Source organism: Vicugna pacos, chromosome 23, assembly GCF_048564905.1.
Source record: "Vicugna pacos chromosome 23, VicPac4, whole genome shotgun sequence".
In the NCBI taxonomy this organism is placed as follows: Eukaryota; Metazoa; Chordata; class Mammalia; order Artiodactyla; family Camelidae; genus Vicugna; species Vicugna pacos.
In genome coordinates, this window is record NC_133009.1 from 23,577,398 (window position 1) to 23,601,742 (window position 24,345).

The 24,345-nt window shown below is 51.1% G+C and overlaps 1 protein-coding gene across 4 annotated transcripts in view; it reads left to right on the top strand.

The window, feature by feature from the left end:
* SUSD4 (sushi domain containing 4) overlaps window positions 1-22,733 on the top strand; it is a 107,333-nt gene extending 84,600 nt beyond the window's left edge. For 2 of the 4 annotated variants that reach the window (XM_072948683.1, XM_072948685.1), the window contains 4 exons: window positions 17,299-17,497; window positions 18,723-18,867; window positions 20,051-20,433; window positions 21,365-22,733. In XM_072948683.1, the coding sequence (XP_072804784.1) occupies window positions 17,299-17,497; window positions 18,723-18,867; window positions 20,051-20,433; window positions 21,365-21,393 (756 nt within the window). In that variant the 3' untranslated portion in view covers window positions 21,394-22,733. The remainder of the gene's footprint in view (window positions 1-17,298; window positions 17,498-18,722; window positions 18,868-20,050; window positions 20,434-21,364) is intronic. The other 2 variants (XM_072948684.1, XM_072948686.1) reach the window with 1 other exon arrangement.
* Window positions 22,734-24,345: the final 1,612 nt, after the last annotated feature.

The window sequence follows — 24,345 nt, forward strand, 5'->3', positions numbered from 1 at the left end:
CTTCAACCATTTGTGGCTGCCGGCTCCATGCCAGGCAGTGTGGAGGCACCTTTGGTACATGGTCTCATCCTCACGAGCATCATGGTGCCAACGGCAGGTGAGGACACTGAGGCTCAGACAGCCTCCCCCTTTCCCGGGGTCACCTTGCTCACTCTCCTGAGCCCACAGTTTCTACCCACAGTGCTCTTCCAGGCACCTCTAGGACCCAGAGTGCCTGCTGGAAATTAGGGCCTGAGTGCTAATCCTGTTGCCAGCGGGGGAGTCAGGAGTCCTTTTCGAGAGCTGATCTCTGAGGCTACTTTCTGGCCGCCACATTCCTTGGCTCTGCTCTGAACTAGAACACACTGTTTTGGAGAGGCTACCCTGTCCTCTGCTGGCTCTGGGAGCGGCAAAGGCCTGGGGGGCTGGGAGAGCTCCCCCCAACACAACTGACCTGACTGCTGACAGTCTCCCTGAGGCTCCTATTCACACAGTTGACCCACAGTTGAGCCTTCATCAGCAGGGAGAGGAAATCGATGTTTGTTGGGGGTCATCCTAACCGTTGACACCGGGCAATTCATTTATTGTCTTTATTTAGCCTCAAAACACCTCCAGGTGTTATTCTGCCCTCTTCACTGAGAGGCGGCAGGCCAGGAGCATGGCCTCAGGGAGTAAGTTGCGGAGCCAGGATTGAAAAGATCCCGAAGACCCAGCCCTGACCTGTTTCCCGAGCTGTGCTCCCCCTCCTACGCCTGCTGGCTCCCTGCTCAGCTGCTCACGGGCCACTTCCTTCTCTGCTAATGTTCCCTGAAACCTGGATTTGTGTCATGCAGGAGGTTTTGGAGGGAGGAGGAGAGTACACTAGAGGATTTGGCTTGAGCTGTGCTGCATTTAATAGTGGACAGTGTGGGGATTTTCCTTCCTTCCTTCCCTCCTTCCCTCCCTCCTTCCCAGGTGGGGCTCTGGTACCAACCAGAGATGCATTGAGTGCTGTGGGGCCATTGCTGTTAGGAATCCGAGTCCTGCTCACCTCAGATGGAGTGAAAATATCACTGACCAGCTGGTCACCCATTGGATTGCTGTGCTTAATTTTCTCTCTCTCCCCCTCCTTTTTTTTTTTTTTTTAATGCAATAAGTAATTACCAGTGTAGCATCTTCCACTTCTCGGGCACATGTCTCTCTTGTACTCAAGAGTAGATTGTGCCGGGGTATCAGGAAACTTCATTATTCTTTACTTTTCTTTTCTTTTCTTCTTTTCTATGTTGAATCCAGAAACATTAATCTTTCTGTCCTAAGAAAACCAAGAGACCTTGTTCCTTCCCATCCAGGCCTCCCACAGTTCAGAAGAGACCAGCTGGCCAGGGCCAGGGCCTCCATCCCCCTCTCCTAGGTTCTCAAGCTCCCTGCAGACTCACCCATGGTCCTGCCAGCAGCTGACTCCAGCAGGAAATGGAATCAGCAGAAAACGAAGGAAAAAGCAGTGGATGGCTTTTCTTTCTCTCCTCTTTACTGAATGTAGCAGTGGGGCTTCTACCCACAGGGACACGGAGGGAGGCTTCTATTTGATCTGCTTATCTGATCCTATGCCTTCTCCCTTCTTCCCTACCTAATGGAGGAGGTTTATACAAGGCTAGGAGATCCTTGGCCATGTGGTTTTGTCCTGTCCACAAGGCCCTGAGGCCCAGGGAGGTCCCTAAGAAGCAAGGAGGGTCCAAGGTGGCTTTGTTCTGGCTGCCCCAGCCCCAACGGCCCTGGTTTACATAATGACATCTGCTGTTCCCATTTAAGATTGATTTGGAGAAAGAGCTTGCCAGTGTCAAGTATGAAAATCATTCATCTAGTTCTGCCTCCTTAGAAACTTGAGACCAGAGAAATGGAACGATTTGGTTCCACAAAAATTCCCCCATCTCCTCAGACTCTCAGCCTTGAAGGGTGTATTAGATGGCTAATTTAGGATGCTTTTTAGGGCCCCAGTTTACATCAGCCAGTCTTATGGGATTTTCTATCTTATTCTCAAAAACCAAAGGCTCTTCAGTTTCCTTTGAAGACAGGTGTGTTCCCTGGGCCTGGGAAAGGGGAAATCTCAGGCCCTTCCCCTGTCATGGGTTAGTGACATTAGCTAGGGAGAAACCCTGTCTGAATGAACGTGGAGGTCGCTTTGTGAACGGAAAGTGTGTTCTACCTTCTTGGCACACGTGCTAGTGTGTTACCGTCTCGCCTGTTTTGTTTCTTGGCAGTGAAGATCCCTGTCTCTGGCTCTCTCTGTAGTACAGCCACCTTGCCTGCGATGCTAACGGGGTTTTTATTAGAGGGAAATGCAAAATAACAAGCAGCCTTGGTAATGTATTGTTCACAAGCAATAGTAAATTATTCTAATACCATTTCCATGTCTGGTTCATACATTGCAGCAGAGTGATTACCAGAAAATAGTTGCCTGAGTGTCATACCAGCATTTCTCCCGAATCACTGTGCTTAATTTTTTTCTCTTTTTTTTTTTTTTTTACACAGTAAGTAATTGCCACTGTAGCATCTTCCTCTTCTCGGGCACACGTCTCTCTTGTACTCAAGAGTAGATTGTGCCGGGGCATCAGAAAGCTTCATTATTCTTTTTTTTTTTCTATATTGAATCCAGAAACACTGACTTTCTGTCCTAAGAAAACCAAGAGACCTTGTTCCTATTTTTCAAATAGAACCAAGTTCTCAGGCTCCCCTGCTATGACATTAGAGGCTCTTTTTCTCTTGAATTATGACTCCTGACCTGACAGACGGCCCTGAACCTCCCTCCACCTCATCTTCTCTCTCTCTCCAGGTCCCGATGTTCACCAGCCTTAACCCCCCGCACGCCCTGCCCAGCACCTTGATTTTTTATCTTAGTTTCGCTGGAAACACGTGACCATCAACACTCCACCTCTCCTAGGTTCCTAGAATTATCCTTTTTTTTTTTTAACCTCATTTAATTGCAGAGATTCTACCTTGACGTCAAAGAAGAGAGGTGATTCCCACCCAAGGGGAACAAAGGGGGCAGAATTCTGGAACGGTTTCTCCCACCAAGTCAAGAAGAGAACATCGGCGGGGACGTGCCTAACCCCCTCCCTCACCTCACACTCACATTCAGAGGTGGGGTCCCACCAGGCTCGGAAGTCCCACCAACTTCTCCCAAGCCCCCCACCCCTCAGCTCTCACCCGGGCAGGCAGCCTGTCCGGGGGCGGATTCAGACCCTGGGGGACCCAGTGGATCTGAAGCCAGCCACTGTCACTCAGGTCTTTATGGAATGTCTCTTGGGTGCGAGGGGCAGGGGAGGGGTTGAATCCCCAGTCATGGAATAAACCTGAAGATTGGAGTTGGAAGCTGGCTCCGGTTGCATCAGTAGGAATGCTGCAAGTTGTCTGCAGTGGAAGCTGCTCATATAAAATGAGAATCCTACACACAAGCTGCTCCCTGGGTCACTGTTCTGAGTTAGTCTGAATTCCACATCTTCCATGGCAGAGAGATCTGAGATCTTTAAGCCCTTTGCTGCAGACCAGGGTGGATTTGAGGGGAGGGGGACAAGGGCGAGGAGAGCCAGTCCCTTTCTGTTGCTGCATTCATGCTTCTCACCGAAACGGATTTCCCCTTTGCCTTGCAGTCTCCTTGTATTTTTGACAGCCTTATAGATGTGCACAGAGGTCTTTATTTTGTGATGTTTAAATGTCAGGTCAGTGAAAGGGACAGCAGTGCTAAGCAACTACAGAGCTGCGGCCAGTGGTTTGAGCCACTAGCTTGTGCCAAGAGGGTGACTTCATTACGCTCAGAAAATAGATGGCTGGTATGAATGGGGAAATCTTGGTGTTTGTCCTTAAATTCTAGAATATCTTCTCCATCCCTGCTCCAGGAAGGATTTATTTCCTTCTCTCCTCTCTGGAAAGGAAGATGACTTGTATTTCACGGTGATAAAACCTCTTGCAATCAGGTACGACACAGAAGGTGATAAATCCCTTCAGTCACTCCATGGCTTTGGCAGGCCAGGAGTCTCCAGGAAGCATTCAGCAGGGTGGTTTGGGGTCATTTCTCCTCAGCTCCCACCCCCAGCCCCACTTTTCTTCACAAACTATTGCCAGAATTCCTTTTGTTTTTTCCCAGAGTGATTAGACATTCAGGGTGATAAGCAGGTACAATATTCACTTTCCATGTCCCTCTTGGTGACTTGTGTCATTCTTTTTTCATAGAACTTGTAACATAGTACCTGTGTTCACAATCATGTTTTCCTTCTGTACAGGAGGTTTTATACAGGAGGGTTTTTTTTGTTGTTTTGGGTTTTGTTTTTCAAAAAGATGGTACCTGAATCTAAATTGTGCCCAGATTTCTCTAAAATTGAAATGTTGAGCAGAGATGACCCTTCATCTGGTCATTCCTCTCCCTCCTAGTACCTGGGGCTCCTGCAGAAAAGTCTAGGGCTTTGCTCGCCTTCTGGCCAGTTTGTTCTTTGGTGGATGAGAACATAATGCACTTTCTAACAACATCTCTTCCACTCATGGGAAGGGATGAAATAGGTCCAGGCATTGAGGAAATGGAAACAGCTGGAATTTTTTTTAAATGGAGCTAATTATATTGGAATTCAGATTTTAAAGCTAGTCCTTAACTCAAGAGATCACAAGTGAACAACTGTGCCAACATCAATCTGTATTTTTATACCATAAGTATCTGATTCCAAGGCAAATTCTTTTGAATTGGGAAGAAAAGTGAATTTATAGAAAGTTGGGAAGTCAAGAAGTCTATAGATAACCCTGGCTAAAATAGCATGTAAGAGGAACCTTGCTCTCCCACACTGCTTGACGTTTTCAAAGATGCTGTGGCCCTGTGAGTTAACTGTGAGTGACACTACTGTCCTCAAAGTGTTAAGTCTCCCCAGCCTGGTTTCCACCAGCACAACCCAAAGAGAAGAGCGACTGGTATCCTCCAAGGAGCTCTTTAGGTCCCAGACCTGGGATTCAGTCTTCCTGCATTGCTTTTACTCCACCCCACCCACTGAAGTGTGTCCCATGAAATAACCACTTTCACGTGGTTTCTTTTTTTTTTTTTAACTTAGAGGAAATCTTGATGTCTAGTTATTTCAGTGGGACATCCTGACATTAGGAAACCCTGCTGTTCCAGCTGGTTGCTTCTCTGTGGACCTGGCCCAAGGGCTTGTGTCTCCCCGGCCAAGGACAGACTCATGCTCCACTGGTTTCCCAGGGCTGCTGTAATGAAGTACCACAAGCTGGTGACTTAGAAGGACAGAAATGTCTTCTCTCACGGTTCTGGAGGCTAGAAGTCCAAATCAAAGTGTTGACAGGACCATGTTCTTGGGTTATCACTCCACCTTTCCAGTCTCTGCCTCTGTCATTGTGGGGCCTTCTCCCTAGGAGTCTATGTCTTCACGTGGCTTTCTTCCTTCTGTGTGTCTCTTCTCCTGTTACAAGGACTAAGGGTCCTCCCTACTGTAATATGACCTACATCTGCAATGTACCCAGTTTCCAAATGAAGTCATTCTCACAGCTACCTAGGGTTAGAACTTGTACAAAACTTTTGGGGGGACACGATTCAACCTACACTGCGTGCTCTCCTTGCCTTGGCTTGAAAAGAAGAAGGTGCCCCTTCTGTGTTCCTTCTGCCTCTTACGTCAGGTCAAAGCTCCCAAAACCCCAGTGGGCCAGCATCCTTGGACTCTGCCCACAGCCCTGTCCTGAGCTAACCTCTCCACTGGCTCTGTCCACGGCATCTTGCTGCTGCCCACAAGTGAAACAGGAGTATTCTGTGTCCATCAGGGTTCCCCATCTCACCTTTCTTCTATCTCTAGAAACTCCAGGGCTTTTCCAGACTCTGACCCCACCATGCAAAACCCACATCCTAGCAGGTCAAGAAACAATTGTTCTCTTGGGAATGGAATCTGGTGCAGCCACTATGGAAAACAGTGTGGAGATTTCTTAAATAACTAAAAATAGAGTTACTGTGTGATCTAGCAACCCCACTCCTGGGCATACATCTGGAGAAAACCCTAATTTGAAAAGATACATGCACCCCAATGTTCATAGCAGCACTATTTACAATAGCCAAGACATGGAAGCAACCTAAATGTCCATCAACTGATGGATGGATAAAGAAGTTGTGAGATATATACATATATATATATATATATAGGAATACTACTCAGCCATTAGAAAGAATGTGTTGCCATTTGTAGCAACACAGATAGACCAAGAGATTATTGTACTGAGTGAACTAAGTTAGTGAAAGACAAATATCATATGATATCACTTATATGTGGAATCTAAAAAAATGATACAAATGAACTTATTTACAAAACAGAAAGAGACTCACAGACATAGAAAACAAATTTATGTTTATGAAAGGGGAAAGAGGAGGGGAGGGATAAATTAGGAGTTTGGGATTAGCAGATACAAACTATTGTATATAAAGTAGGTAAACAACAAAGTTCTACTGTATAGCTCAAGGCATTATATTCAATATCTTGTAATAGCCTATAATGAAAAAGACTATGAAAAAGAATATATGTATATACATATGTATATATATATATGTATAACTGAATCACTGTTCTGTCAGAAACTACCAATATTGTAAATCAACTGTTCTACAATTTTTTAAAAAAGAGAAACCCTTGCTCTCACACCTGGGCCTTGGGCAGCCTACACTTTCTTGCCCCTATACACACATAGAACCCCAGGCAAGACTTAGCGAGAGAGCACAGCTTCGGAGTAAGCCTCATTTGAGGTCAAACCCCAGCTCTTCTGTTTATTTGTTGGTGACCCTGGACAAGTCACTTCACTTTCTTGAGCCTCGATGATGTTATCTGTATAAATGAGACAGTAACACCTGCTCTGCAGAGTTGTTGCTGGGGTTAAGGGGAACAAGTGCATGGATGCTGCCCCCGCAGGCGGAACTTGCTGTCATTTCTGCTCGCTCTTTCATCTCGCTGATTGGTACTATAGCTGCTATGCATACGTAACATAGTTACTAACAGTGCTAACTGTGTATCGGGTGTCTCCTGTTGTGCCAGGCAATGTGCTTGCTGATTTACAGCTACTATTTCTAATTTTTATGAAAGCTCGGCAGTGTAGGTGTTACTATCCTGTTGTACAGGTGATGGAAACTAAAACTAGCCCAGAAAGAGGTTAAATAGAATGCCCAAGGTCATATAGCTCCTAAGCGTTTGAACCAGCGTTCGAACCCAAGCAAGTGTGCTTTGCACTATGTAGAGTTGCCTGTAGGGTCTCCCAGTAATGCATTGAGCGGTTACATCTTCCTGGTCCCTCACATTCTCATCTCACACTCTCTCCTTCTCTGTTCTTTATGCTGACTTTTCCCTTTTTGCCTGCTTCTACTGTTCATGACTTCTAAGCCAGTAGTTTTCAAATATGTTCAGATGCTGAAAGCATAGTACTTCTCACAGAATAGCATTTTTTTTTCCAGAATACTAAGGAATACTGTGTAAACCTTGGAAGCACTTTTGCTAGCAGGAAGCAGCCATTTATTTTCTAGGTAGAACATAGCACCATGCACACACGTGCCCAAGCACACACACGTACATACACGCAGTGAGGAACAAAGCATAACCAATTGCATTCCTTCATTTGCTGGGATTTGCTAACAGACAAGAACAAGGAGGCATGAGAAAATTTAAGAAAAAATTTATGGGAGAAAAATTTGAAGTTCAGAAAATCAATACATCCATTTATCAGTGTAGTGCCTTCGTCCATTTGATGGAGAAAGAACTTAAAAATTGCCAGGATACCCTGGCGACAATTAGTTTCAGCATGATCTCCAATGGTGAAAGGGTTTGCTGATTGCAGGGAGAGGCGAAGAAACCTGCTCTAAATGCTCCCTTACCTGTGCGCTTTCTGTGTTACCTTGTGGGACACACTCCTTTATAATCTTGGGCCCCTGATTTCTGTCCCTTGCAAAAAGTTAAGACACCCCAATTACCGCCTGGCATTCTAACTGTAGGAGTCCTACTGAGGAGGAGGGTCACAGACATCCGAACCCTTTGACACTACAGCTGTGATTTATTTTCACCTGTAGTGAGTTAGGCTGTACTCGATGTAGCCCCTGACGCTCCAGTCACTGCAAAGAGGGAAGAACACCTCATCAGGACCCAGAAACACGTGTCTGCTTTGGACTCCAGCACCAGCCTTCCTTGGCCGCAGAAAGCTGTCAGAGTAAATCACGATTTTACACCTGCTCCTTCACCTGAGTGCTTCTCTGTGGCTTCATTCTGTCTCCAAAACCAGGCACACTTCGGATTTCTTATGCAAAGCCATATATATATATATATATTTTTTTTTTGCACTGAAGTTTCACAGTCATCATCAGATGCATTGTGCATTTCTTTAGGGACCCCCCCCTAATGTGGTGACTCTGAGTTGGAAAGTGGATCTGAGCCCCTCCCTCCAGGATACTGGGTAATACTGATTTTAAATTTGATCTGTCAGCACACCTCTGAGCAAGTAAGCACCATGCGCCATCCGCCCGGACACAAGCAAAGCCCCAGCCTCGTCATCATTTGCTTCCTTGGGTGGACACATTTATTGGCCTTCCGTGTTGTTACAGCAAAACAAAAGTGGAAAATGTTACGTGCTGCATAATGTTTATTGATTTTCCCTGGGCTGAAAGCAAGGTTTTGGACATCACCTTGGAAACAGCTATAATTTTGGCATGGAGAGTACCATGCAGCTTCCTGGAATCATTACTCAAACTTAACTCGGCCTGGGGACAGCCGGGGCAGTAGTGGTTTTGATTATTAACAGCCAGCAGAACTCTTAAGGCAAAGGTGTGGGTGGTCATGTCCGTGTGGAGAGCAGTTCTGTGCTCTTGTTTCCTGGAGCTGCTGGGACAACGTGCTGCTTTCTTGAGATGATGCTTTTGCGCTTGAGCTAGAGTCACTGGCTTTCCCACCATGTCTCCGTACTCTTCCAGGCCAGCTGAGGGCCACGCTCTGCCGTTAAGAGCGAGTTTTCTCTCCTCATCACCACTGAGCTCAGCTTCAGTTTCCTTGGGGTCTGGGGGAGCACTGCTCAAAGTGGACCGTGCATATGAATCACCCGGGACTCTTGCTAAAATGAAATCTCTGATCCAGCAGGTCTGGGGTATGGCTCAGGACTCTGCCTTTCCCACAAGCTCCCAGCTGATCCCAAAGCCGATGGTCCATGGACTGCAGTTGGAAAGCCAGGGCCTAGTGGAAGGTGAAGACCCTGACCAGAGACCATGGCACCTTACCTCTCACACTGGCTCCTTGAATGTTGTCAACCATCCGTCCCAGCAGGTGGAGAAGGAGGGAGATTCATCTCCCGGGCTCTCTATTCAATGGCTGAGGCAGGGCTCTCAACTCTGACCGGTCAGTACGATCACCTGTGGAGCTTCCACGACCTGGCCGCGCCCAGGACCCACCCCAGGCCAGTTAGGCAAAGCTTCGCAGGGGAAGCTGGTGTGCAGGGTTGATGGACCACTGACGTGAGTCCTTAGACACTCTTCAGATGCAGCGTTAACATGGTGGGGAGGGTGGGTGCCGGTCATGGTAGCAGCGAACAGCAGGAGAGCGAGTGCTTCGCTCTTACACACTGCTTACAGTAGACCCACTCTTGGGAGAAGGGTCCCAAAACCGTATAGTGGCTCAAACGAAATAGAAGTTTATTTTCCTGCAGTGGAATTAGTGAGCATGAATCAGCCTCTTCTCCACCCCATTCAGGGGCCAATGGCGGCTCTGCTGTTTTCAAGGTACACCCCTTGGCGAGGGGGTGGGGGTCATCTCATTCTAGAGTCAGAAGCTTGGAAGAGTTCCGTGGATCGGGTCTGGAAGTAGCATTTATCACTTTTGCTCACATTCCAGTGACTAGAACTTAGAGGAACAAGGGACACTGGGTAGTGCAGACATCTCTGTGCCCAGGAACAAAAGAGGACCAGGATTGTGGGAGCAGCCAGCAGCCTCCAGCCACACATTGCCTCTGGCTACCTCTCCCCCTCCTGTGTGCAGCCCTCTCCCCTCTTTTGTCACATGCAGCCACCATCCCCTACTCTCTTCATGCCTCCAGCCAGCCCCTGCACGTCACCCCCTCTGCCCAGGATGTTCCTCCCAGCACTTCCCTTGGCCGCCTTTCCTGGACCAGGACCTTTACCTGGCCTGCTCTGGTGTCCCTGGAACCCTCGGTTTCTCCACTGGGGGATGCACACGGCAGCTGTCTTCTGGCCTGTCTCCATCTCAGGGGAAGCCCGATGGCCTGGCCTTGCCTTTTAAAGATTTTACGCCCCTAGTTATTGAGTCCCCTGCCAGGACCAGCTTATATTTGGGATCCTCTTGTGTGTAAAAGAACATCTGGCTCCTTCTGGTCCCAGGTGCCTTCCAGGCCCCTCGGGAGGTGGGTGCAGGTCGCCCATGCCGCCTCCTGTGTGTGTGAGTGTGAGTGTGGTGTGATGTTTTATGCAGCAGAGAGAGAAGCCTTATCCAGCCAATCAATATTCATATGTTTACTTATTTATCACCTAGTTTTAGTAAGTCCCAGGAGGATGAGATCAATGTATTATCTAGTTTCGATGGTTGTCCAAAACACGTGTGTTGAATGAATGAATTAAGAAGTGAGTGAAAGGGTATAATCAGTATGACTTGGACAGGAAGGCAAGGAGGCTCTTCGTTCAGAAGGTCTGAAATGCAGCCTGTCCAGGTAACATGGGTTCCTGTGTCTATGCGGTGCCCTAGTGTTGTTTATACCAAACAGGAAGAGATGGTTTCTGCTTAGAAATGCATCAGGCTTTCTCTCCAGCTTCGTTTCACTTCAGGCAATGGATTTGTTGACCTTCTGTGAGCTCAGACAGTGGGGGGTGGGTGTGGGGGCCTGGGTGGATGGAAGGACCACAGGGAAGTCCTTTGAGGTTTATTTGCCTGAAAGCAAATGAAAATGCTCCAATTGCATTCTGGGGGTAGGCACAGCGTGGGTTCCCCAAGCACAAGGCGGCCTTTGCTGCCTGACCCTGGGGCCCTCGAGCCCTCCACCACCATGTGATGAACAGCACTCACCAGCAGAGGCCGGGAGTCACCTGTGGGAACCCTCAGGGCTGAAGAGATGGGAGCGGTGACTTGGGTGGGAGAAGGCGGCTCTGTGTTCCTCCCTCCCCGCCCGAGCATCCTGTCATTGGGGTGGGAGGGGCTGGTTCTGGGGCCAGAGCTGACGGTGAGAGGCAGAGGGAGATTCCAAGGGTGATTCTAGAACACTGGAGATGTAGGAGGGTTTGGGGTTGTCCCAGGGACAGGGAGGTGCTGCTGGCATTTCCTGGGCAGCTGGAGAGTTAAACCCCTGCAGTGCAGTGGCCTGTCCTGCAAGGAAGCACTCCCCAAAATGTCACTGCACCCCCGAGGAGAGGCTTTGTGGGCTCTGCCTTTTGCTGGGTTCACTGAGGTGCTGCGTAATATTAAGAAGAGTCTTGTCTTCCCTGAGGAAAACAAGAACGGGTTTCCAGGGCAGCAGTCCCTCCAAATCTGGGTTGTGTGAGCAGTGGTCCAGCCCCGGCCCGCTGAGGCTGGTCCCGGGGGACCGCTGCCCCTGCCCGTCACTGGGCCCTGTCCATAAAACTTCAGTAGCTCTGCGAAAAGCTGTTAGGGGTTTTTCCAGCGAGAAGAATAGAATCTTCGTGTATTTTATTTTTACACTTGTTTCAGGAGGAAGCCCTGAGCATCTTTCCCCCGTGCGTTATTTTCCACACCACAGATTGGCAGCAGCTGAGGTTTATTTTTACACTGGGTTTAATCCTCACCCCAACCCCACGCTTACCTTTCCTCAACAAGCATCACCCAGCTCTGTTCTAAATGTTGTCCACATGGCAATAAAGGATGTGCGAATTAAACACTGCATTTTATCAGATACTCCATTGCACCAGGATCTGCATGCTTGTTAGGTGCATCATGGGAGGAAGCAAACAGCATTGCTTTGAGCATGTTAGGAACCTTGACCTCTCTATTTCAGTGTATTTCTTAGAGGGGGGACCGACAAAGCACTGTCGCCCTTCACGAAGACCTTCATAAGTACACGTGAGTCTTTGTGTTGTGTGCTTGTGGTGAAGCTTTGATTAAGCTATTATCACGTCTCAACTTTTTTTTCTTCCCCAGTGAAAATGGTACCAGAAACAGCACGAAAATTGCAGCTGTTTGCCCGTGGGAGGGTAATGGGGAGGAGAGGGCCTCTGGCTTATCGTGAAGACTTTAAAGTTTTCATTCACTGGAATAGCAAATGTTTATCAAAAATAGTGCTGGGTGCTGTAGGAGTGACAGCAATTTAAAAGACACAGCCCCCCCGGCTCTCAGAAAGTTATGGATCTTTGCAAACACAAGGAATGGGAAATGTTCACAGTGCCCAGGAATTCCGAGATCACGCCGGGTCATGGAGAGGGCTGGGTGAAAAAGCAGGTGTTTGTCCTGCAATTAAATGTAAATAGGTGGAAACAGCCAGAAGTGGGTGAGGAAGGGTGCTCAGTTGGAAGGAGGCAGGGGAGTTCTTGGGGAGGGGGGGAGGCTGGATGGAAGGGAGGGCCTATTTGGGAAATCACAGGGATAAGCAGCCTGTGCCTGGCGTCTCCAGCCCCAACTCAGCTCAGCCCAGGCAGACGGGGGCTCCCTGGGCTCTGCACCCCATCTCTGCCACCCAGTCTAGCCCACAGGAGACTAAATATGGTGAAAGCTGTACTTTGCGGCCATTTGGGTAGGTGGGACTTGTCCTGCCAATCAGGAAGGAGCCATCAACCTCGTGGTAAAGCCAGGAGCAGAGCGGCAACTCCAGCTGGACAGTAATTATGATGGTTTCTGGCCGAGTCTCAGCAAATTCACCTGCGCTCTGCCTGAAACCCCTCAAGGTCCAGACTCCAAGCCTCACAAAACCCATAACTGTTGCTAATAATTCCTAAAGTTGTGGGAAACATTTAGGAAAAAAAGAGAGTTGCAGAAGAATTTTTGTTCACACCGCCCACGGATTTTCGAGGGTGTTATTTTGCTTAGAACCAGCAGCTGCTGGGGTCTGAGCTGCTGGCTGAGCCTAAGGGGCCTTAAGGGAAGTCAGGTGCCCTTTGACCAACCAGAAGCTCTAGGAAACACCCTAGGTGGTTTTGCTGTCTGCCTCTCAGGGAAGGTAGGAGAGGACAGAGGTAGCAGAACTCACTTTGACCCCACGGTGAGAGGCTGTGATGGGAGGAGGAATCCCTGAGTCTCAGATTATCCTATACTGTTATTTTTAAATAAGCTCCCCAAGTTTATCATTAACACCTTGGTTGTCTGTTCCTTCCAAGTTCAAAGAACACACCCCACCCTCTGCCCCTACTAGGATGCGTGGAGGCTTCCCTGGCAGCAAAACTAATGGCGGCCAGGCTGCAGTCACTAGAAACCCTGCAAAGTGTGAAGATGAATGTTTCCATTTAGGGGGCAAATGCATCTCCGTTAGCAGCCGATTAGATGATGACAGTCTGGGAATCAAAGCGTCTTCCATGGATGGTTTGGATCTGGCCTCTGAGGAAACATGCCAGTGAGGTGCTTCCAGGTTCCCCCGGGAGTGTCTGGGGCCAGACTGGTGCAATCCAGGTGTCCTGATCGTACAGGAGGGCGGCACCAAACTCAGCAAGTTCAGGCACCAGTGATACTACGCACCGTTACTTAGTAAGTGCCTGCTGTGTTCCGATGTTTGTGTTACGTACATTCCATACACTTTCTAATCCTCACAACAACCCTAGGAAGTAACAGACAAGGAAGTTAACTCCCTCGAGAAGTTGAACAAGCTACCTGATCCCCCCAGCTCATCAGTGTAGAGCCAGGATTTGAACCTAAATTTGGGAACCTCCAAGCCCGAGCCCCTGTGCACACGCTGTGCGCCCTCCCTCCCTTGTTGGATGAAGGATCTGGTCAGCCCATTCTTCCTTAGCGCATCATGGACCACCTGCCTCCCGGTTCAGGCCGTGACTTGAACAGCCCTTTACCCTCAGGCCAAGTGAGGAAATGTGCTGCTGAAAACTGTTGACTGAAGGGGAAAAAAAAGCACGACAAGAGAGTTGTGAGTTAAGCTTTATTTGGGCCAGATGAGGGCGAGAGACCAGGAGACAGCCGCTCAGCTCCAAGGATATGCTCCGAAGAGATGGGGCCGGAGGTCAGTATATATGCGATTTTGGTGAAGCGGGACACGTGTAGTCAAGCACACATTTTGGCTGACGGTCCCTGCTAGTCACGAGGAGCAGAGGTCTCCGGTAATGGTGTTCGTGCTTTCCTAGACAGGAGAAGATGCAGGAAATTGGGCTCATAAAATCTTCTGAAAATATCTAACTATCTGAAGACCTTTCTGCCAGTTTTTCCTGGAGCACAGAGGACCTCAAACCTGATCTCAGCCCTGAACCCCTCTCAGGGTGTGCTGAAGGTCAGTGACTGCAGTGGCTGGTGACTTCGTTCTTGTAGAACCAGATGGTGAGCGACAGGGTTTAGTCGGCATAACAAACCTGCATGTATCTACAGGGCCTCTTTAACCTCTCATGACATTTGCTGGGCCTTGAACATGTTCCGATAATGTTCTCATCTTATAGGGACCCTTGGGGATTTGTCTGGAGGGCAGCTAGGAGGAGGCCCTGCTGCTCTTCACACCCTGACAGTGGAAAGGGCCTCCCGTGAGCCTCTGTGGCACTGGGGGAGCCCTCGCAGGAGCGCGGGACTCCCCGCGGCCACGGGAGCCCTGGAGGCCGTCAGAGTGGCACACTTTGCTGTCAGGCTGGCCACACAGCAGACATCCAATCTCCGCTTCACTCCGGTCGGCAGGGCATGCCTCAGCCCAGGAAGGCGGCTCTGACAGCCCCGTGACCCCCTCCCGAGTCGGGTGCCGGAGCATGCGACGCTCTCCCTTCCGCGTGCTCTCCCAGGACAAATGGCGCGGAGGGAGGGGCCTGAGGGGAAGAAGGGGCCCTCGCTGCGAGACCCCGCTGGCATCGCAGGACCAGCTCGGCACTGTTGGTGCCTCTTCTCTCTCCCTCCTCCTCGCCAGCGTCTTCCCCTTCCCGTTCCTCTCCTGCTGCCCTGCTCCCCTCCCAGGGATGCTCTCAGAACACCCTGGAGGTAGTGGATTTGACAGAAGCCCCAGTTTGTGCAACTAGAAATGCGTCGAGTGATGGGACTCCACGGCCTGGGCAGCTCGGTGGAGGGTGTGCGACTGCCAGGACGGGAGATGCCCTGAGCCAGCGGAAAGCCAGAGCTCCAACCCCGACTCTGCCAGGTCCACCAGTGGTACCTGGGCTGCAGTCACCTGCCAGCCACCATTCACAGAGCACACTCTGGGGCTGTGGGCCTCAGACCTGGTCCTGGACCTTCCCGTGCCCCGCCCCCTGCCAACCACGTTCCCCAGGCTCCCTGCTCAACTGGCTCCCCACTGGCTTTGTCCAGAGGTGAAGAAGTGGGGGCATTCGCCCCTGACCCTCTCTGCCCTGGGGGCATCTCTGGCAGTGTCTGAACTTCTTTGGTTTCCAGCTCCCACAAGACGCACCTTCATGGCTCCAACATCCATGGGGGCCCAGCCCCTAGGACCTTTCATCCTGCCTGCCCAGGGCGGTAGAGGCTTCCTGCTGATGCTAATCTCAGGGACCTCATTGCCCCCGTTGGCTTTTCCATCACCTGTGGAAACCATTGTTCATTCCAGCCCCTCTGTAGATGCCTGGGTCCCAGTTGTCCTGACTTCCCCTGCATCATGTCAGCTCTGAACTGAGCCCTGGCCAGCCTTCCTCAGAATAAACCCCAGATGCTCCCATCTTACAGACAGGACACTGAAGCTCGGAGTAGATCAGCGACTTGTTCAGGGTCACTCAGCTGGGAAGGAGTTGAGCTGGAACGCAGCCTGATCCCTGTCTGGAGCAGGCCTGAGCTTTACTCCATCCTCCAGCTGCTTCTGAAGAACTTGCCCTCTCTGAGTTTGTTTCCCCGTCTCTGAAAAGAGCCAGCAAGATCTGCATTGCGGCGTTGTTTGCAGGATGAGAGACAGTGTCTGTAAATAGCGTCTCGGCCACATGCCAGGGGACCTCTCCATCGGGTGGGCCCATCTTGCTGACCGGTCTCAGTGGGCCCAGGTTGCTGCCAGTGAGAACTCCCTTCCAGCGGCCCATGGGGGTGGGCAGCTCCCTGCAGACGCGCCTGCGCTGGGGGAGTGGGCAGGCCTGCCTGTGGGCCTGCGCTGGCTGGGGCTTGGGCTAGAAGTTAACTCCTTTTTTTGGTCAAAGCTCATCATGGTCTCGGGAGGCATGGGTTTAGAGCTGGCCTTCGTAGTCTGTGCTCTGATTGTTTCTTGAGGAGTGTTTAAAGGCAGTGGCAGGAATGTTTGAGGACTTCTGAGCCCTCATCCAGGAAAGAGAGCCCTCTGTGGGAAGAAATGAATGAGCACCAAACTCCATGAAAACATCCTTCTGGACCCAGAGACAGAACCGTTCTTACCTCGCAACCCGGAGTGCAGGCTCAAGAGAGGCAACTGAAAGCAACTTTTCTTCCCTTAAAATCATAGAATATTAGGGTCAGAAAGACCATAAAACATTATCAAAGGTAGAAGAAGCTTCCATTTTACAGAGGAGAAAATCAAGGCTTAAACTGGTTACATGACCTTTGTGATGTCACTTATCAAAGGTAGAAGAAGCTTCCATTTTACAGAGGAGAAAATCAAGGCTTAAACTGGTTATGTGACCTTTGTGATGTCACGGAGCGTATTGGTGGCAGAACCAAGCCCAGGACCGGGGGCTCCTCCGCACGGGTCAGCGGGCCGTGAGTGGGAGGCTGCGGCCTGGGCCTGCGCACGGAGCCAGCGGACGAGCTCCGTGTATGTTACCAGTCACATCCCAGTAGGACACTTGGGGATAAGATTAGGGACACTGGGGATTTGGACAGTCCCAAATTCCTACCGTAGCCACAGAAACAGGCTTGGTATAGCTGTTCCTTTCAGTGAAGATTTTGTCCATAAATATATTAATTTTATTTACTAGGTTGTCTGGCACATAATAACATGCATTATTAACAGAGCAGCTTAATACTATCTGTTCAACAGACGTACCCTTTGCAATGCAAAACGAACCTCTCTTTCACGATGTGCTTTACAATGCCATGTGACAGCGGCACTGCTCAGGATGTCATAGCAGGTGTCACGTGAAAGGACAGGAGAAGGGACTGTCCTGGGGACAGCTCACTGGTCTGATGGTTCATATACAAGCGCATCTCTGAGTGATGTGTTCACCAAACTCGATCTCTGCGTTGAGGGTTCAGAAAGGATAAGCATGTGGTTCTGAAACTCTTATTCTCCCCCACTGCCCAAGTCTGCCCGCTACCTCCCATGGTGAGCCACGGCGATTTCGTCTGCCACCCGCGGCCTTGTGAGCGCTACAACCACGGGACTGTGGTGGAGTTTTACTGCGACCCCGGCTACAGCCTCACCAGTGATTACAAGTACATCACCTGCCAGTACGGGGAGTGGTTTCCCTCCTATCAAGTCTACTGCATCAAGTCGGGTGAGCACATCCAGGGCGTCCCGGGATGGTCTGGGTTCAGACGACACATGGTGGCTGGTGGCTGTGTTCTGAGCCCCATCCCTCCTCCCCCACCTGCAGTGTTAGGAGCAGGATATAGAAACTCATCTTTGTGGACACGTGTGGCAGTGATTCCCAGGCTGATGATTCCAAGCCCTGTTCAGAGGGTCACCATGCCCAGGTGACAATACTGACCCTCTGAACAGGGTCCCTAGACCCCTAGCTCCCATGGGAGGACCCGGCCTCTGTGCTCTCTGTCTTCTCCCAGCTTTGTCCCCTCTCACGGACGAGGACACAGGCCCATGGGCATGACCCAAGCCATGCGTAACTCCCCCTTTCCCCTCCACTCAAGGATGCATATCAGACCACAAACGGTATTATTAGGGGTAAGACCTGTTCTCACGTCTAAAAACGTGAGCCATTTGCAAGCATCAGGCTTCATAGTAAATAGCAAATTACCAGTAAACCAGCATCCCCACCGGTCCCAGCGCACCAGGGTAGTGACCACACGATGGAGACCTGGACACCGGCGCTCACCCACCCACCGTCTCCCACCCGCCCCTGTCCTGCGCGGAGCCCTGGCCGCCTGTCCCAAATGGGAGTGATGGCTGCAGACTTTTTCCCTGGGCGCAGCCTGTGGGGGAAGCATTGTTAACCCGGCGCATCTGGAGCCCACGAATGGTAATGGGAACCCATGGGGAGTGGAGAGGGCGGCTTCCAAGCGAGGTGAGGGAAGGGGAGGAGAAGGCGGCAGCAAGGGAGGCGAAGTGGAAGACACAGGGCAGCTTGTGCCTGGAGGGTGGGAATCTAGGCTGGAAGGGTCTGCTCCCGCTTTTTCTCACCAGGCAGATGTGTTGGTGGCCAGAGGTGATGGAGAATGAGGGCCTTGGAGTGGGCACATCCCTTTTTCCTCAGCCCTTTCTTCACTCCAAATACAGTCTAGCCCAGAACACACAAAGGCCTTGAGCCCTGCTCCCCGTTCCCCTCAGTCCATTAGAGAACTCGACTTCTCCAGGGGAGAGGGACCCCTCTGTTCTCTGCCTAAGAAGCAGGGACATAGCTCCACGCCAGGCTCTGCCCCGGTCTGGAACAGGAGCACGTGAGTGTGTCTTCAACCTGGCAGAGACCAGGCTGGAGACAGCGTTTCCTGGTGTGACCTGTCACAGTCTGGGAGCTTCATGTGCTGCTTTGTTCTCTCTCCCGACAGAGCAAACGTGGCCTGGCACCCACGAGACCCTCCTGACCACGTGGAAGATCGTGGCGTTCACGGCCACCAGCGTGCTGCTGGTGCTGCTGCTCGTCATCCTGGCCAGGATGTTCCAGACCAAGTTCAAGGCCCACTTTCCCCCCAGGTCAGTGCCATGGCCTGGGCTGCCGTCCTGGCCATCCTGGGTCAGGCTCAGTGCAGCCACCTTGAGCAGCAGAGAAACAGGATGGTCGGCCTTGATGAGTGGAGTTGAGCTTCTAAGGGGGAAGTGGGGAGAAAGCAAAAACAGGGAGGTTTTGGGGTGTCTAGGGTCAGAAAACCAAGTTGAAGACAGATTCATTTTCTTCTTTCCTCCCTCCCTCCGTGAGCCCTTTCTCCCTCCTTCCCTGGATGGATATTTTTGAGGTGGCATCATGGGGGGTGCAGAGAAGGGGAGGATAGTCAGGGCTGCACGCCCCGCACCGCCTCTCCTGCCCAGGGGCACTGTCCCTTTGCCCACTACGTGCACACAGCTCTGGAGTCACATATCTTGGAGCTTCCAGGCCACAGGGAGGATAAGATATACACGGAACTAATTAGGGACAAGGTCCAAGGTGACTGAGCCAATCAGAGGTGCAAAACCGGTGTGCAAACCCGTGGCAAGACTCAGGAAGGAGAAAAGGCTCTGGAACTGAGAGCCAGGACAGAGCTGGTGAGCTCCTGCCTTGAAGTAGGATCCGAACGTGCTGGGTGGGACCTGCAGAGGGCGGGTCTCCATCCTCCTCGGCTTCACATGTGAGCTTCGGTCAGTATCTTTTTTTGATTTCTGATGTTTTTCTGTCTTGATGAAAAAGGACTGATTTTTCTACTGTAGCAGAAAACGAACCAGAAGTGTAAGAAGCATAGGGGCTGGCTGCAAGGGGTGCGTGGGTCCATGGTTCCCCAGACTTTTACGGTGCTATTCCGCTTCCAACAGCCTTCCTGAGGGACACCGCAGGGGAGCATGGAGGTGCTTGGCTGGAATGGGCCATATGGTCCCTGTTCATGAGTTTATGGCCGTAAGGCCAAGCCCAGAGGTTAAACGGGGGAAGAGAGAAGCATGGGGAGATAGTGGAGCCCAGAGGCGATAGGGAAGAACAGGAGGGAGGCAGGAGGCTGGAGCCAGCAAGGACAAGAAAACCCACCATCTGCCGGAGGAGACCGACAGGGAGGCTGTACCACGTCCTCACAGGGCTCCGCTGCCCATGTGGGCCTGAGGACCCCAGCTGCAGTGGTGGGGGGGTGGCCTGTGGCCTCATTCCCAGAATGAGGTGCCACCTGACATGTTGGCATCGCTCTCCTTTCCACAGGGGGCCCCCCAGGAGTTCCAGCAGCGACCCCGACTTCGTGGTGGTGGATGGTGTGCCTGTCATGCTCCCGTCCTACGATGAGGCTGTGAGCGGTGGCTTGAGTGCCTTAGGCCCCGGGTACCTGGCCTCCGTGGGCCAGGGCTGCCCCTTACCCGTGGATGACCAGAGCCCCCCAGCCTACCCTGGCTCAGGGGACACAGACACAGGCCCGGGGGAGTCAGAAACCTGTGACAGCGTCTCAGGCTCCGAAGAGCTGCTCCAGAGTCTCTATTCACCTCCCACATGCCAAGGGGGCAGTCGCTCCACTTCCGACAGCCCTGACACAATCCCCAGCATGGCGGGGGAGGTGGCATCCACCAGCCCAGGCATCGACATTGCAGACGGTAAGTGTTTGCCCCGAGGCCCCGCCCCCACCACTCCCCAGCTCAGAGCCCAATCAGTGCTTCCATCTCACTCAGCTTAAACTGCATCTTGCTCTCTCTGCATGGCAAGGCCGTGGGCAGGGCCAGTTATTGGAAGCAATGATCCGCATCTCACAAGTGATAAGCCCATTAACTGAAATTTCAGGAGGCACGAAAGAGCGCCAGGCCATCCAGAGTGGAAAGGCTGCAGGGGACGGAACTTGGGTTTCATAGCCTCCGTGCGATCCAGGAGGCTTTATCTTCTTTCTCCCTCAATCAGGCAGGACTTCTGCAAGTGGTGCTTAGGAACAGAATAACACGCGCATGCAGAAAGGGGAGACTCAGGTGCAGCAGGAGGGCCCAGCTCAGGAGACGTTCTATGTACTCACAGGTTATGCTTGCCAGCTGGAAATAAAAGATGTCTGTGCCTATCACAAGGAAAGGCAGATCGCAGCTCATGGTAAAATAGTAAAAAGTCACCACACTAAGCAGAGCTCTGTTTCCCAGGGGAGGAGGCCCCCAGCACCACTTTACAGGCGAGAGCACTCATCCCACTTATACTGACCGTGCGTAGCAGTAATGACGTGGAAACAGGTTCCCCACAGAGTTCCTCTTCCCCAGTACCTCCCCTCCTATCTGTACTTGAACTTGTAACCTTTTGGTTTGTATGACCATTAAGGGCGCACGGTTGAAGCCTAACAGTCTATTTTTTATGAGCTGGGTATGAGATTTTCCAGTAAATAATGTTGTACAAAGAAGTTGATTTATTTGATTGTTAACCCATATGTGGAACTTAGCGTTTCCTTCTTCTTACTGACTTCAAGAATGGCAGACATTTTAATAAAGCTCACGATTCCAGATCTTTGTGGTGTTTTTCTGTGTATGAGTGTAATAAGCATCTCTTCTTTTACAGAGATCCCTCTAATGGAAGAAGACCCGTAACCGGGCAAAATCTTGATGATTCTGCTGCCCCTTTGGGGATGGGAGCCTTGTACCTTGGAGTGAGGCGTCCAAAGGACAGAGCGTGGGGGGGATGGGGACGTTTGCGAATTTATCGATAATGGGGACAGTGACTCACATGGTACATCTTGGACTCAACAGCGAGGCTGACAGACGGCGGTGGCAGTGCTTTTAAATGAGACCTGAGGATTTGCCAAGACCCATGGGGAACAAAAGGACGAGGGGAAACCCTGTGTGGTCCTGGATGAAGGTGTTAAGTGTGTCCCGTGCTACAGAACATGGGACAGACAGTTCCACGCATATCCCACCGAATCCCACATCCCTTTGACTTATGAGTGCTACCTGCCTCCTCTGAAAGCATGTCACATTATGTAAATTGCTTCTCAAATCCGCTTCAAACTGTGTCTGGACACCAAATTTGGATGGCTCAGCCTCTGCGGGAAGTCTGTGCTGAGCAGCAGAGCGCCCCCTGCAGGCTCCCAGAGTGAAGGTTCTCGTGTGTCCCTTGGTCTGGACAACTCTGCTCAAAGCAAGACCAAAGCGGGATTTGGCGGTTCCAGTGAGAAAGGAAAGGAAGGACTCGGTCAGACTCTGCTTTCTGGAAATTTCTTCAACAAGGAGAGTTCCTGTCCTCTGTGCTGTCCTTTGGTGAAATATCGTATTTGTATTCATGGTCTAGCACATGGACCCATGGCTTTGGATAAGTCTTATGACTTTACAGATGGTCAGACTGTGCTCAAATACATCCCATGGTGGAGAAGTAACGAAGGTAACATTTTGTTCTGGCATTTTTAAAAGATTCCACGTGACAATTTATCTGAGTCATGAGCCCCCACCCGGGTAACCCTTTGGGTTGTTGGCCCCGCTCCAAACTCAGCCATCTTTAATTTTCCAAATGAGAAATTGTTTCTGAAAACACATTCCTCCTCCAAAAAAAGTATAAGATTGGATTTTTTTTTCCTTTTTATTTTGTCCTGCAAAGTCCGTGGGCTGGCGGCCTGGCCCAAAGACAGACTGCTCTCCCCTCCTGCTTCCCGGCTGCCTCACCTGCCTGTCAATCCGGCATATCCACCACGCTCTGTCAGTGCCCACCGGGGATTGCTCATAAGAAAATGACTGATAAAAACATCTCCCGAGTCCTGAAGTGTCTCTTCAAATACATGTTGATCTGCAGAGTTGATTCCTTTTCTCCTCGGGGTTTTAGACAAATATAAACAAAACTCTGATCCATAAAATTGCTATGCTGTTAGAGCAGTGAGAGCGGGAACCTTGATCAAATTCTGTTTTTTCTCGACACGGACTGATTAAAAATTAAAAAGAAAGTGACAGTTGGAAGCGTGACTTTAATAGTGGAGTGGAGTCAGGCGGGCAGGGAGGGGCAGGGATGGTGGTCATAGGGGATGGAGACACTGAAGGACTAGAAACAGAGGCTGAAGGAGGGAGGGGACTGGGAAGGGCTTGCCTCACCCGGTGTCCTGAGCAACAGCATGCTGGGTAATTATAACATTGTTTGGTGATGGAAGCTGGTTTTCACTTGTGTTCACGCTTAAACTCCACCTGGCTGGCTCACAGACAGATGGCATGGGCGGCTGGGTGGGAGTGGGGGTCCAGAGATCACTGTGGGCAGCCTCCCCCAGCATCCTTCCCAGGATCCTTGTTGAGCCAGGTCTCAGCTCTTCACGCCACCCCGTCCTTCCCTGCATCCCCGTAAGTGGAGGGGTGTGACTCAGAGACCCCTAGGTAAGTACCTTATTTCCCAGGAAAGAAACATTCAGGGCTGTCTCTGGGGCCTGGCCTGGCCTCCTTCCCAAAAATGTTCTTCCTCCCAAAGCAGAGAGCAGCAGCATGCAGCCCGCTCGCCTGCTCCCTGAGCACAGGGATGCCTCTCCAGCCCGCCGCGCCTGGGAGACAGGTCGCACATCCAGGTATCAGTGTCGACATTGCTCCGAGCACAGAGGCTGGTAGGAAGGAAATGCCTGCTCAGTGACAGCGTCAGACAATATCCAGCCTAATTACCTGGATCCTCTCCTCAATCCCTTTAGTTTGTGGCCCCATCAGAGTCTCACTCAAGTATTCTTTACCGTGATTTTTTTTTTTTATTATAGTGCGCTTATGTGGCAAGAAAGCATCCTCATGCTATCCCAAGCATGTTGGGATTTTGGTTCTTCACGTAAAAGCCCCAGAGCCCTTGGGGTATGAACAGAATCGATCTTTCTCACCCTGCCTCAGGAATTAGTAGGTACGAGAACAAAGCAGCTGTATTGTGAGCCGGTGCCCAGAGGTGAGAGAGAGCCATTCCCAGCAAAGCGCTCTCTGCCGTGGGAGAGGGAGGCGCCGGGGGACGTGGTCAGGAGCCTGCAGCCAGCAGAGAACCCGGGTGTCCGCGGCGTCAGCCTGGGGTGTTTCACGGGTCTGGGTTTCAGGGACCCTCGGAGCAGCAGTTTTCAGGCTGACTAGCTCCCCGTCTTACACACAGCAGAAGTCACAGGGCATCTTCACACTTTACTTCCATGTGGCTTTTTTTTTTTAATTGCAAGGTGGTGATTTGCTAGTGTGGGCTCTTTAGAGCCTTTCCCAACTAATTACACCCATCCCAGCAGCTGACATGCGGCCGGGACTGCCTCCTATTCTTGCAGGAATGTCTTGCCCCCAGCCACACAGCAGCCCCAGATGGTTGGGAGTGACATACATAGGCTCTCAGCCACAGCCTGCTCCTTTCCTCCCTCCCTCCACACTGCCCACGCTAGGCAGCCCTCCTCCCGGGACGCCCGGGTCCCGAGGCATCCCCCACAGAGCTGGTGCAGCGTCCTGGGAGAGCACGGGCTTTGGTACAGGCCATCGCCTGCTTCAAAACCTGCCTCTACCACTAACTGGCTGTGGACTTGGATGCACTAGTGCCTTCCACCCCCACCTCAATTTCTTCGTGCAGAACTT